Source organism: Perca flavescens, chromosome 1 (assembly GCF_004354835.1).
Source record: "Perca flavescens isolate YP-PL-M2 chromosome 1, PFLA_1.0, whole genome shotgun sequence".
Lineage (NCBI taxonomy): Eukaryota > Metazoa > Chordata > Actinopteri > Perciformes > Percidae > Perca > Perca flavescens.
The window spans coordinates 37,016,207-37,028,921 of NC_041331.1; the positions used below are offsets into that span (position 1 = coordinate 37,016,207).

Genomic DNA, 12,715 nt, shown 5'->3' on the forward strand with positions numbered 1-12,715 from the left:
AATCGGCAGTGACATCCTTTATATAGTCAGCTATCATTTACTGTGTGTGAGGGAAACAGCAGGTTTCTGCCCTGGCAGGTAGAAAACGGTCTCACTAGATTTTGTGAAACGAGAACAAACTCTGAGAAGAAGATGACATTTTGCGGACACAAACAACGTGGCAATTGTTCCTCCACTGTGAGAGGTGACACAGTGAATGCCTTTTAATTTGTGTAACCTTGGGCTGTCTTTAGCTATGGCGGAGTTGAAAGTTGCAGTATAAACTTCCACACTACATCTCTATCACGTTAAATGTCCAGGCCTGATAATAAATGTAAAACTCATTGTCCCCATATGTAAAAGATGAAATTATCCATGTTCTCTGGATCTGAGCACCAATTTAGTCTTTCAGGCTACCTCAGCGTTGTCCAACCATCTCCCTCCTGGGTGAACTCTCTGCACTTCATGTAAGAACACTTTTTGATAGCATTAACCCTGCCTGAGAAGATTAAATTGCTAAATTAGGGAAACGGAACAAAATTATCGATCAATCACTGGCTCTATCTTAACTAAAACACAAAGCTGGAGTGCGGAACCTTTGTCTCCTCCTCTTGCAGTGAGAGTAATTACACAAATACTGTCGAAATGCTTAAAGTGATGGTTCGGAGTAATTTCACCCTAGGGTCCTTTGCACCATGACCTCGAGCCAAACACCCCCAGAAGCTTTTCTCACCTGGGTCGAACATTGGGAGAGTTAGCGTAGAGTAGCGTTATCAGCTGAATAGCTTATTAGCGCAGGGGCTAATGGACCCACGTTTGTATCTCGTAAATGACCCCACTAATAATGCCCGAAATGATACCAAACTTCTACACTAGTACAAATAGGTTATGCACTCATAAAACGATGGATTGGAAAGTTTGTAAGTACACCAGAAGTTCATGAACACTTGCCTGCTCTCTGTTGCTTCTGCTCTCTGTTGCTGCTGCTGCTACCTGCAGTTAGACGAGTGCTTAGGGCCGTCTACAAATTACTACACCGAAAAGAGATACAACAAAAATATCTATTAATTTAATGACTAAATAAGGTAATGTCTCCAAACTTACCTCAGTTATTACTTGTCTCCTGCTAGTTAAACTACAGCACTTAGTTAAAAAAAAAAAAAGTTAAATTAAAAAATATTTTTGTTGCATCTCTTTTCGGTGTTGTAATTTGTAGACGGCCCTAAGCACTCGTCTTACAGCAGCAACAACAGAGAGCAGAAGCCAGCAGGCAAGTGTTATTTACATAAACTTCTGGTGTACTTACAAACTTTCCAATCCATCGTTTTATGAGTGCATAACCTATTTGTACTACAGTAGAAGTTTGGTATAATTTCGGGCATTATTAGTGGGGTCATTTACGAGATACAAACGTGGGTCCATTAGCCCCTGCGCTAAGCTATTCAGCTGATAACGCTACTCTACGCTAACTCTCCCAATGTTAGACCCAGCTGAAAAAAGCTTCTGGGGGGTGTTTGGCTCGAGGTCATGGTGCAAAGACCCTAGGGTGAAATTACTCCGAACCATCACTTTAAGAAAAGAAGTGGGATTCATAATAATGCACACCGCGTCACTGTGATCCCTCCCCCATCCCTTCCTGTAATACGGACTGAATTACCGTGTAACCAATCATAGAGCCTGAATAAGCAGCTACTCTTAAGAACTCTAAGTAAGCAAGGTTGCCCCCCCCTTTCAGTATAATGGAAGCAGACACTTGAATTATACTCCAGATTTTCCTGGATGAAAATGGCAATGTTGTCGTATTTTCAAATATGTCTTAGTTAATAGGAAGAAAAATGTAAACATATGCTGAACCCTATAAGCAAAAACTTGAAAACATATCCCCCTTTAGAAAGCACTTATTATAAATGAATAAAAGGGAAGAATCAGGGTTCGAGAGATTAAGATACAATGCTCATGTCATAAAATCTTATACTTCGTTTTTAGAATATTGTGACATGTTATATTCAGTGTTGTCCCTGCTTGTGTTTTGCTTGTTTCTCTGACTCCCTGGCTGTAAACTCTGTTGTTTTAGCTGATCTAGTCCTTTCCTGTCCTCTGTCCCCAGCCCCAGCAGTGAACTCTTGTCCCCCCCTACGGGAGGGGTTGTCTCTGGGCAGGGTGATACCGGGAGGGTGCACTCAGCCGAGCACCAGGCCAGCCATTTCGCTCATCTTTTTTTCATGTTCCACAAGTTGTACACTGTAGGACTCTACCTGGGAGCGAGAGAGTGGTGGGGGAGTGTATGAAATGTGTGTATGTGTGTGTGTGTGTGAGAGAGAGAGAAAGACCTTTCCACAAGGTCAGCGAACTCAGGGGGGCAGACAGAGATTAATGACAGGATCTGGCAACTCTCTTTCAATATAAAGGAAAGGGAGTACTGTCATTGTATGGATGGACAGCAGGGGAAAGGGGGAGAGAGAGGGACACAGGGAGAGACTGGGAAAGAGAGAGAGCCCTGAGGAAACCAAGCAGCAGCAGAATTGACTCTGGTAGTTTTTACTCCTCAAGATGCAGTGATTAACTAAAGTACCATCCTACTGTTAATAGCAACTCATTAACTATTAGATTAACTTTGTCCAAAACAACATTTAATCAGACAATATTAAAACATTTCATAACATATACTGATAATAAAAAAAGAAAATATATACAACAATATCTGCTTACAAAACTAAATAACAAGAAGAAAAATTACAATTAAAATAATTATTGAATTATTATTTATTTGATTAACTCAGAGCCAGAGTCCTGGGCTGGCCACTGTACGACCAGCTTCTGTAACGCAATGCATTTGCTCATTGAGGGTCTTTATTAAAAAAGTGAGATTTACCATTCCTTTAAGATAAATGACTAAACTACAGCTTCTTGATTTTAACAAATAAAAAAATAAATAAAATGGATTCATTAAAAGTAGCTACAGCTCCATTAAGTGACAGAAATCCACTTTGAATACAGGAATGCCCCAAGTCCTACAGAACAAAACTTTTATTTATTTAATTTAAACATTTATGGGGCACACTAAAAACTGAAGAATACGTCAACTGCTCGCCTCATTCGTGTTGTCAAAGTGGTAAATGTGTTTTGTAATTTGACAGGTCGCTGTCATCAAAGTCGTGGAAATATTTTCCGCAGTTGCTCGTGTTTTCCTAAATTGCAGTTTGTTGAGCTCCCCCAACAGTGTCATCTTTCTAGCCGTAACCTCTGCTATCTAAAACTTCTACACTGTTCAGCCCTCACGGTGCATTCATGTACAGTAGGTCACCGCTCGACTTTCTTTAGTATGTCGAGCTGGTGATGTTTAACCTGCTAAACCTATTTGGCTATCCACAGCCAAAACAACAGCAATGTATTACATAGATTCATAGAATTACATCTGGAACCGAACCCAGACATTCTCATTTCAATTAAATTCTCTATAGAGATTGATCTAATATCTTTGGCCATACTCCTGAAGGAGAGAACATGATGTTTATCGACAAGCAGCACAGCTGGAGAGAAGGGAATCACATCACTCCGCTGTTAAAAATTCATATAAATGATCCCTTTGGGGCAAATAACCTGCAGGTAAAACATAAGCTGTTAAATTAAAAACTTCTACATGACACCGGTGTCTCTTCCCAAAGTTGTGCTTGATCAGAGAAAGAGCAGGTCAGCGTTTTGACAGCCATCACCACAAACCTTCCAAACGCTCCTAATCATAGCCAGTGTTGCTCTCAGAATAAATACTTGCAGTTTAAATGACTAAAGTCTACGTTATCCCTTCAAGCAACGAGTTTCTTCACACACTCTCTCTACCATCCTTCAGCTTCAACAACTGCTACGAGGGTACATTCACTCATCAAACTTTCCTCAAATGACACTAGACATTGGACTCCGTGTATAGTACACATACTGCATAGTGCTCCGATAGTGCTAATAATGATAAAAGTATTGGGTGCCTGGGTAGCTCACTCGGTAGAGCGCGCGCCCATATACAGAGGCTCAGTCCTCGATGCCTCCCTCTTTCAAGTCAAAGCGGTTCTGTCAGAAATAAAGGCCTAAATATGCCCCAAAAAATTATAATAATGATGATGAAAATGCTATGATGGTTATGAAAAGTTACACTGAAGGCACTTTCACACTGGAATTTCAGTCCTGATACAGAGTGGTATACCTAAAAAATATGTATTTTTCGAAAATCGGGCACAAACCAAGAAATAAATGACGTCTGATATGGATTCCAGTTGAACTGTGGTACGGTCCAAGTGCAATCGGAGGGGATTCTGTATCACTGTTGGAAATCCAAATCATCAGGTATTCTTGACTTGTTACAGGACGGTTAATGCTGACAATAGGTTTTTCCTGGGAGGGTAGTGGAAGAGCGGCACCCATGTATCTGTTATTTTGCAGCCTGTATTGGGGGGTCTTGGTCCCTTCAGTTGTAATCACATCGGTCCACCTGGCCGTACATTGTTCTCCCCGTTTCCTGCGTACATCATTCTGAGTGCCAATTTGGTTTCCGGGCAACTGAGCTAAACAGCTGCATTAACTGACAAAATGATATAGTGGGCCGTGGATCAGAACAATAGTAATGCACTCTTTCTTGGGGAAGGGGAAGGGGGATGGGAGTGTGGGGGGGACTAAACATTTAAAAGCCCAGCAATGTTCAGAATCTGCATACAAACGTTTTGGACATAATCAACAACCTAAGAATGATTATGATATTCTAAGAATCTTGTTGCTATGAGGATTCCAATTGTTTAATCTCAAATTGGCATTACAGAACAGATCATGGAAACACACAATTCAACTAAATTATTCTGGAGACCTTGAAGGTGCCTCAATTAAGCAATATTACATTCAAGGGTTTTATTTAACAACTGAAGTGCCAATAATATGATTTTAAATCTAGATTTTACAACAACGGTTACCAACCAAATAAAGATTATAATCAAACTGTATTCATATTGTGGGGCAATTCGCTCTCAAAATAAAACAAATAAATTATTTCTAGTCCCTCCCTTTTAAGTCAGCCGGTCAACTTAAGCTAACGTTAGCTTTGTAGAGATCGTGGGATTTCCCAAACTGAATAAAAAGCCAAGGCATCCCCTTACACAACACATGTATATGCTGAGGTCTAGGATTATCAACTGCAAATGTATTCTGCAATCTGGTATTTGTTTTTGTGATACAGCATCTAAATTCTTTCAAATTCATCCTCATTGGACAATAATATCCACACCCAATTTCATGGTTATCTGACGAGTAGTCCTCAAGATATCTTGGACCAAAGTGTTGGACAGACGTATCAACCCACTGATGCTGAAGTCCTTCAGCATCTCACCTAGCAGGGCAAAGATGACTTTTATACAGGTACTGTAAATCTACTAGTGGTCAGTGATTTATCAGTGGTCCTGGCTTTGCCCTTGCTTCTACCTTTGTCCACTAAATAATTCCTTGATGGCTTATTTCAATCCTCAAGAGATCAGAGCCAGCTCTTTTCCATGCAGGCCGACACTGGATTGCTGTTCGACACTCCAGAGTGACATCACCCTCTTCGCTTCAATGTCACCTACAGGTGGGATACAGTATCAGGCAGACTGAGAACAGAACTTCAACCTGCTTTTCTCCGGATGATTTCAGTTCAGCAGTGTGTGTGTGTGTGTGCGTGTGTGTGTGTGCTCGTTCTCCATCACTATGATGTCATGATGAATGAGCGGCCAACAAAGTGGAGGAGAGGCGGAGAGGAAAAGCGATCTCTCCTTTGGCTTTTTATCGCTCTATTTCATCATGGAAATCACCTCATTTACTCTGAGCACTTCTCCATTCATCTCTTATTGTCACTGGCAAAACCCATTTTCTATCTGCACCAGCGCTGTGTGTGGCTGTGTGTGTGTGTGTGTGTGTGTGTGTGTGTGTGTGTGTGTGTGTGTGTGTGTGTGTGTGTCACAGAAACAGGGTAGCGGCAGCAGGCTCACTGCATGCAGTTGTGTTTGCACATGAGCAGTTGCTTTAATGAACTCCCACTGCGCCAGTGTTAACATCAGCTAACACACTTTCTACAAAGTATGTAGGAATCTATTGTTGTTTTATTTTTAACAGCCTGGTGGCTCACATTCACTTGTATAAGAAAATCTGTACTTTTTTTTTTTTTAATCAAAAACTAAAGTAGTGACTTTTTAGAAAGTACATTCGGTTTAAATTCAGAGCCACGGTTCACTTCAAGTTCACACCATTCTTATTAAATTCTTTCTTCTCTCTCCTACAGAATAATCTGCAGGGTTTACAATCATTGTTGCCCTGATCTCTCCTTCAACCATCTCATCAAACTACTGTTACTTCTTTAATTTGCCTACTGCCAGGTTAATACTGTTTTTGATGGATGTAACTTTATGTTTTGGTACAGTGAAATTCTGTATTTAGGGGGTTTCCTATGGTGATGGGACTCTAATCCCAGTCTACAGTCCAGTGTGGTGTCCTTAGTATTTCAATATGTGCACCTTTCTAAGCATCAAGACTACAATATCTGTGTATTTTGGTGGAAATGTGAGTGGTCTTTGTAGATTTTGGATATTGTAATATGGCATATGTGTTGGCATATAAGTGATGTCATTTTCTGAATTTACCAGATTGTTTTAGCTGTTCTATTATTTGCATTTACCCACTTCGTCATTATATCCACATTACTAATGATTATTTAGCAAAAATCTCATGGTGTAAATATTTAGCGAAAGCACCAATAGTCAACATTACAATATCGTTGCTGTATCGACAGAGGTATTTGGTCAAAAATATCGTGGTATTTGATTTTCTCCATATCGCCCAGCCCTATTTGTAAGTCACTTTGGTAAAAAGCATTTTCCAAATGAATATAACAGACATTGCTACTGTTGCACTGCTGTTATGCAAACTTACTATAACTACACAAGTTGCTGTGGTTAGCGCTGTAAGCATCAATGCTATATGGCCTCAGTTCTGCTGTACTGTAGCCACATACACACTATCCACATGCTTCTAAAATTAATTATATTGTCAGTGGTCATTATCCCCAAATAAACCTAATGCTCTTCTCTGATAAATGCTATTATCTTTGACATAATGTGTTTATGAGTAATACCGTACACAGTGATGTTTTAAGCTGCATTTCTAACAAGTTGTTTTAATGAACGAATTGATGCATTTCTTTTTCGCAGTGCAGCAGACGGTTTGAGCTTTATCTGCTGAGACACACAGCCTTGCCGTTTCCATTCCATGTCAAGCAAGGGAGCCTTGTCTGTGGAGGCTGTGCGAGCTGGTTAATAACATGCATACGATTAATAATTCAGAACGAGCCCTACGCGGGTCTAAACAGAAGCGTGCCAGTGTGCCGGTGCCTTCGGTGAATAGCAGGAGAGAGGAGCCATGGCTCTTGGAGTAATCCGACATGACAGCATTCACCTCGGATGATAGAGAGTGGAAGAAAACTATCAAAATGCTCATAAATATCTTACAGGGCCACTGAGGAGCTGTGGAGCAGGGGGGGCAGGGGGGCAGACCGGGTGAGGAGGCTGTCAGATGTGCCCCAGCTCTTGCTGCATAGGCAAACACGCTACTCACACGGAAGACGGGGATGATGTTGTGCGTTTATCAGTGTGCGTATGTAGCGTGGCATACGGTTACAGTAGGTGATGACTGTGGCAGATTCGGGAAAGTGGCTGTGGGAGGGAAGGTTGGCTGTACCTTGGCAGCAAAAATGGGATTTGGGGATTTTTAAGTAGCACGTCGGTATGTTTGCATGTGTGTGAATGACCACACACCAGATTGGAGCAGAATAAGAGCTGTAGACTAAAAAAATGGAAGAAAAAAAAAAAATAACGAGTACAGTTCCTGAGCTAAATCCCTCTTCCTCCTGGCGTGGGAAAAATAACACAGCTACAAAGTCTTTTGCAGCGAGTTGTAAAATGCACTCCCACAAAGAAAGCCCCGGATGAGATATTAGGAGAATACACAAGACTGGTGAGATATGAACACTTCATCCTCAGGTGTTGGTACAACAAACACCTGAAGCAAAAAAAACAAAAAAAAAACAGCCTCAGTTAAGAGTAAACTCTGCTTCCCATTCCCTTTTCTCCGTCTTGGTGTTTGACTTTATACACAGTCCTGAAATACACACACATGCCCGGTACCTATACATGCACTAATGGAGAGATGTCAAGAGTGAGGGGGGCTGTAGCTGTTGATGGACAGGCGCCCAGAGCAGTTGGAGGGTTTGGTGACTTGCTCAAGAGTTCCTTGGCAGTGCCAAAGTCCATACTTTGGTCCGTGTGGGGACTTGGACCAGCAAACCTCCGGTTCCCAACCCAACTCCCTACAGACTGAGCTACTGCCACCCCTGTTAATGTAAGTTAACCTAGGTTTAGTGTGTGACGTAAATTAAGTATGTTATGTAAATTCACCTACAGTACAGGCCAAAAGTTTGGACACACCTTCTCATTCAATGTGTTTCTTTATTTTCATGACTATTTACATTGTAGATTCTCACTGAAGGCATCACAACTATGAATGAACACATATGGAATTATGTACTTAACAAAAAAGTGTGAAATAACTGAAAACGTCTTATATTTTAGATTCCTCAAAGTAGCCACCCTTTGCTTTTTTTTGATAACTCTGCAAACCCTTGGTGTTCTCTCAATGAGCTTCATGAGGTAGTCACCTGAAATGGTTTTACCTTCAGGTGTGCCTTGTCAGGGTTAATTACTGGAATTTTTTCCCTTATTAATAAAAAAGCAAAGGGTAGCTACTTTGAAGAATCTAAAATATAAGACATGTTTTCAGTTATTTCACACTTTTTTGTTAAGTACATAATTCCAGATGTGTTCATTCATAGTTTTGATGCCTTCAGTGAGAATCTACAATGTAAATAGTCATGAAAATAAAGAAACCCATTGAATGAGAAGGTGTGTCCAAACTTTTGGCCTGTACTGTATGTACATAAGTCAATGCTGACTTTTTGTTTTCACACAGGACACGAACAGCGGTCTCTGGGTGAAAGTCCCGTGTTTCTTTGACCCACCCATCCACCCGACATCCCTTTGGGATCCTAATTTACTTTCCACTGGCATTGTTTCTGTGCTGCTGGCACGTCATTTTCACACATTGCATGCACCACCACGTAATGCGGTAATAAGAGGTCATGGTCATTTCACTGTTTTTCTGTGAGATCAGGATGTGGTGAAAATATACAGTAGATCCTTAGAGTAATGTTTGCCCACCTGAAGAATGTAAGTCCAATACTCACTCTCTTCTTTTAGCTCCAGTCTGGTCTCCACCAACTCCTGAGAAAAATGTCTGGCTCTTTAGCTGATATTCCGCTCACTTCACCAGCTAGTTGCCCACTTTGTCTGTTTTTATACTGTGGGTTTACCACAGTTTGTTGGCTGAGAAAAGCTGCCGGCTACAACTGGAAACATTGATGATGTGAGACTGAACCACAAAACAATGAGCTAAGACAGGATACAACAAGGCTTGGCAAAGCATCAGAGCTGGATACTAATTGTTTTCTGAGTTCATGAGCAACCTTTTTTCACATTTCACATAAATTCAGTGTTAATGGGAAAGAATACTGATTAGCGGAGCTTTAATTATACAAAGTGTCTTTTGGGGAGAAATTCCAAAATATCAAAACCATGCCTGCTCACCAGAAAACTCCTTTACACTCCTAAAGGACAAAATAAAAGCAAAGGGTAAGAATAAAGAACACCCTGTCCAATCAGTATCCTCGGCACTAATCCCAGTGTCTTTCAGGTCTTTTCCTGAACCATGTTAGGATTCCACATTTTGGGAGCGTGTCTTGTACCTTAATAGAATGGTCTTTTGGACTTTGATGCAACATCTCAAAGGATTAAACACCTCCCAGTGGAGGGGAGCACTCCTTTCTCTTTAAATCTCTCCCCTGCAAGGCCCAGACCAACCAGACACATTATTGATCACAGGAGGCTCCCCCCTCAGCCAACAGCCTCATTTAGACCAGCTTTATTGTTTCCAGATAAAACACCCGACAACATCCTCCCGCTGACTGAATTTAATGCATGCTGCTACCTTTAAAGCTCACGACTCTCACTCCATTTCTCTCATCATTGTACGTGATCTCCATTGATAAATCCATTGGAAAAAGCACTAGCATCAGCTCCTACCTGGCAATTATCAAATTTGGGCTTTTTCTTTAGTATCCCATAACTCCAGTTGGTTATCGGCACATAACCTTACAGTGCAAACAGGAAGTGGACTAGGATCTAATTAGGCCTGCACGATAAATCATTATAAAATCGCAATCTCGATTCACCCCTGTTCAGGATTTAACTTTTAAAAGTGACTTATTTTTTTACATTAACATGTTTTAATTATGTAAAGACATGTTCAAGGAGTTCAGATAGAGCCTGTATCAGGGCCATATTCAGTTAAATGTGTTATATGTAACTATTTTTGGTAGCCTACTGTACTTCAATGGCCAGTATGTACTTTATTTTTCTTTATACATTGAAGCCTCTATGTTTACAGGCTTGTGGTGATGCGCAATGTGCTATAGGTGCTAAAAAGAAATTCTATGTTTGGTACATGCAATTTGTTTGGTTTTGTCATAGTTCATGTGTGCAATAAACATTACACTTTGTTTGAAAAAAATCGTGGCAGAGAATCATGATATCAATTCTAAGCTAAAAAATCGTGATTCATATTTTTCATGACTAATTCAGCATGACTTTCCATGGTGCAGATTAGCAAAATGCAAACAACTTCAGGCTAAATAAACAGGGCTGAGATGTAGCTCAAAGCTAATTTACTGACTACACTAGACTAGGTTTTTAACTCGAGGCTAAAGACACGTTTACTTAATGGCCTTTTTAACACACACAATCTCTCTTGTTGATGCGTTTTATTTCTACATTATAATTTGAATGTTCTTTTATACAGCACCTTAGAGCTCTTTTGTACAGAACTTTGGTCACCTTAAGCTGTGTTTAAATGTGCTCTAGAAATAAACTTTACTTACTACACTTCCTGTTTGAATCACCTAAAGCATAATGGAAACTGTAGCTGCACAACTCCAAACATGCCTTTCCCAAAAAGGAAAACAGAGGTGATCAAATTCATGAAAACTGTGTTTCCATACATTTTTACCAGAGTAAACCATGTAGACACAATGTTCTTATATCTTAGTTAAACCCTTAAGAAACTTTAGACACAGTTATAATAAACAATTTCAGATTGTTTCATAAAAAAAAAAGTGTCCTAACGTTCCGTTTATCCTTAAAGTAACCCCCGATGGTGCTCAATTACCAATTTTTTTTTTTTCTTATTCTAGCTTACTACAGTATCTGCACAGGCATCTACAGTGCGGTTAATGATAGGGAAATATCATGGTTATGCAACTACAACACTTGGTTAAGGTTAGCTAGACATTGTGATTACAGATAATAAAAAGCTAAACATTATTGCAGGTTTAGGATGGGATGCAGAAGCACGGACACTTCCAACTGCCATCCCAACCTCCACTTATTTTCTTCCTCACTACATAAGACATCCTGCATTTGCGCTAAATGGGTGGCACTGGACAAACACCACACGGAGCAAAATCCAATCCAATATGAATTATTTTGGATATTGAGGTAGACTATGCCATACGCCTTTTCATAAAGGGAGTGAAAAGCAAAAAAAAAAAAAAAAAAAAAACAGCCTAGGGTTTGAGACCTGATACACTAAAGATAGTCTTGGATAAGAAACTGCAGCCAACATTTCCATTGTAATAAGGGCAATATATCCCCATTATCACATGTCCTCTTGGATTCTAAAAATGATAATTAGACTCTTTAACTTTGCAGCTCCAGCAGCTCCTCATTAGACCCTCAATTAATGTTTCAATCACTTACATTTATCCAACTTCTAATGCAGTGTCATTTATATTCTCCATTTAAAGCTCTACTATTTCTAAATTCACTATTTAGTAGTAAGGTTTTAGGAAGTGGTTTAGTACTTTTTAGTTCTGCTTAAAATAATGTAGTATTATTATGTATCCTTGACAGGAGTCTCTTTATATGTGATGAATATGAATCCCCTCCTCTTCCCTGTCCTTGGATCTTGTGGAAGCTCCTAACCTCTCCAAAGGATCCAAAGTACTCCTGAATGACTTCCTTTGAGGTGTCCGGGTTAAGGCCTCCCACAAAGATCTTGACTGGATCCTTCTTCATGGCCATGGCTTTCTTTGGGTCGATCACTCTGCCATCGAGCCTGTGCTCCTTCTGTCCAAGAACCTTTTCTACACTGGCTGCGTCTTTAAAGAGAATGAAGCCAAAGCCTCTTGACCGGCCTGTCCGCTGGTCCATCTTCATGGTGCAATCTGTCACCTCGCCAAATGTAGTGAAGTAATCTTTAAGATCCTTCTTACTCGTTTCCCAGCTGAGACCACCAACAAACATTTTCCCTGCATCCTCCTTGCAAGAGGCAGAGCGGGTAACAGCACAACCTGGAAAAACCTCCGGAGAGACACAGTTGCAATCTGGAGATACCTTTACAGGGAGTACTGAAACTTGCTTCTTAAAGATGTTAATTTTGCCATCCGCCCACACCTTACTACCTGTCAATTCATTCCCCAAAATCATATGGACTCCCTCTACTGGCAACTAACCCCAACGGCTACATCACCCTCGACCAAACCACATTTAAGGTTAATATCATGTAC

The 12,715-nt window shown here is 40.4% G+C and overlaps 3 protein-coding genes across 3 annotated transcripts in view; all 3 read right to left on the reverse strand.

Moving 5' to 3' along the window:
* Window positions 1-12,715, reverse strand: part of LOC114571720 (protein kinase C-binding protein NELL1) — a 130,841-nt gene that overhangs the window by 102,448 nt on the left and 15,678 nt on the right. The window lies entirely within an intron of this gene.
* Window positions 1-12,715, reverse strand: part of LOC114571527 (protein kinase C-binding protein NELL1) — a 208,514-nt gene that overhangs the window by 5,161 nt on the left and 190,638 nt on the right. The window lies entirely within an intron of this gene.
* LOC114554435 (heterogeneous nuclear ribonucleoprotein A/B-like) overlaps window positions 12,043-12,715 on the reverse strand; it is a 953-nt gene continuing 280 nt past the window's right edge. The window contains 2 exon segments of the mRNA XM_028576285.1: window positions 12,043-12,128; window positions 12,131-12,499. Of these exon segments, the coding sequence (XP_028432086.1) occupies window positions 12,043-12,128; window positions 12,131-12,499 (455 nt within the window).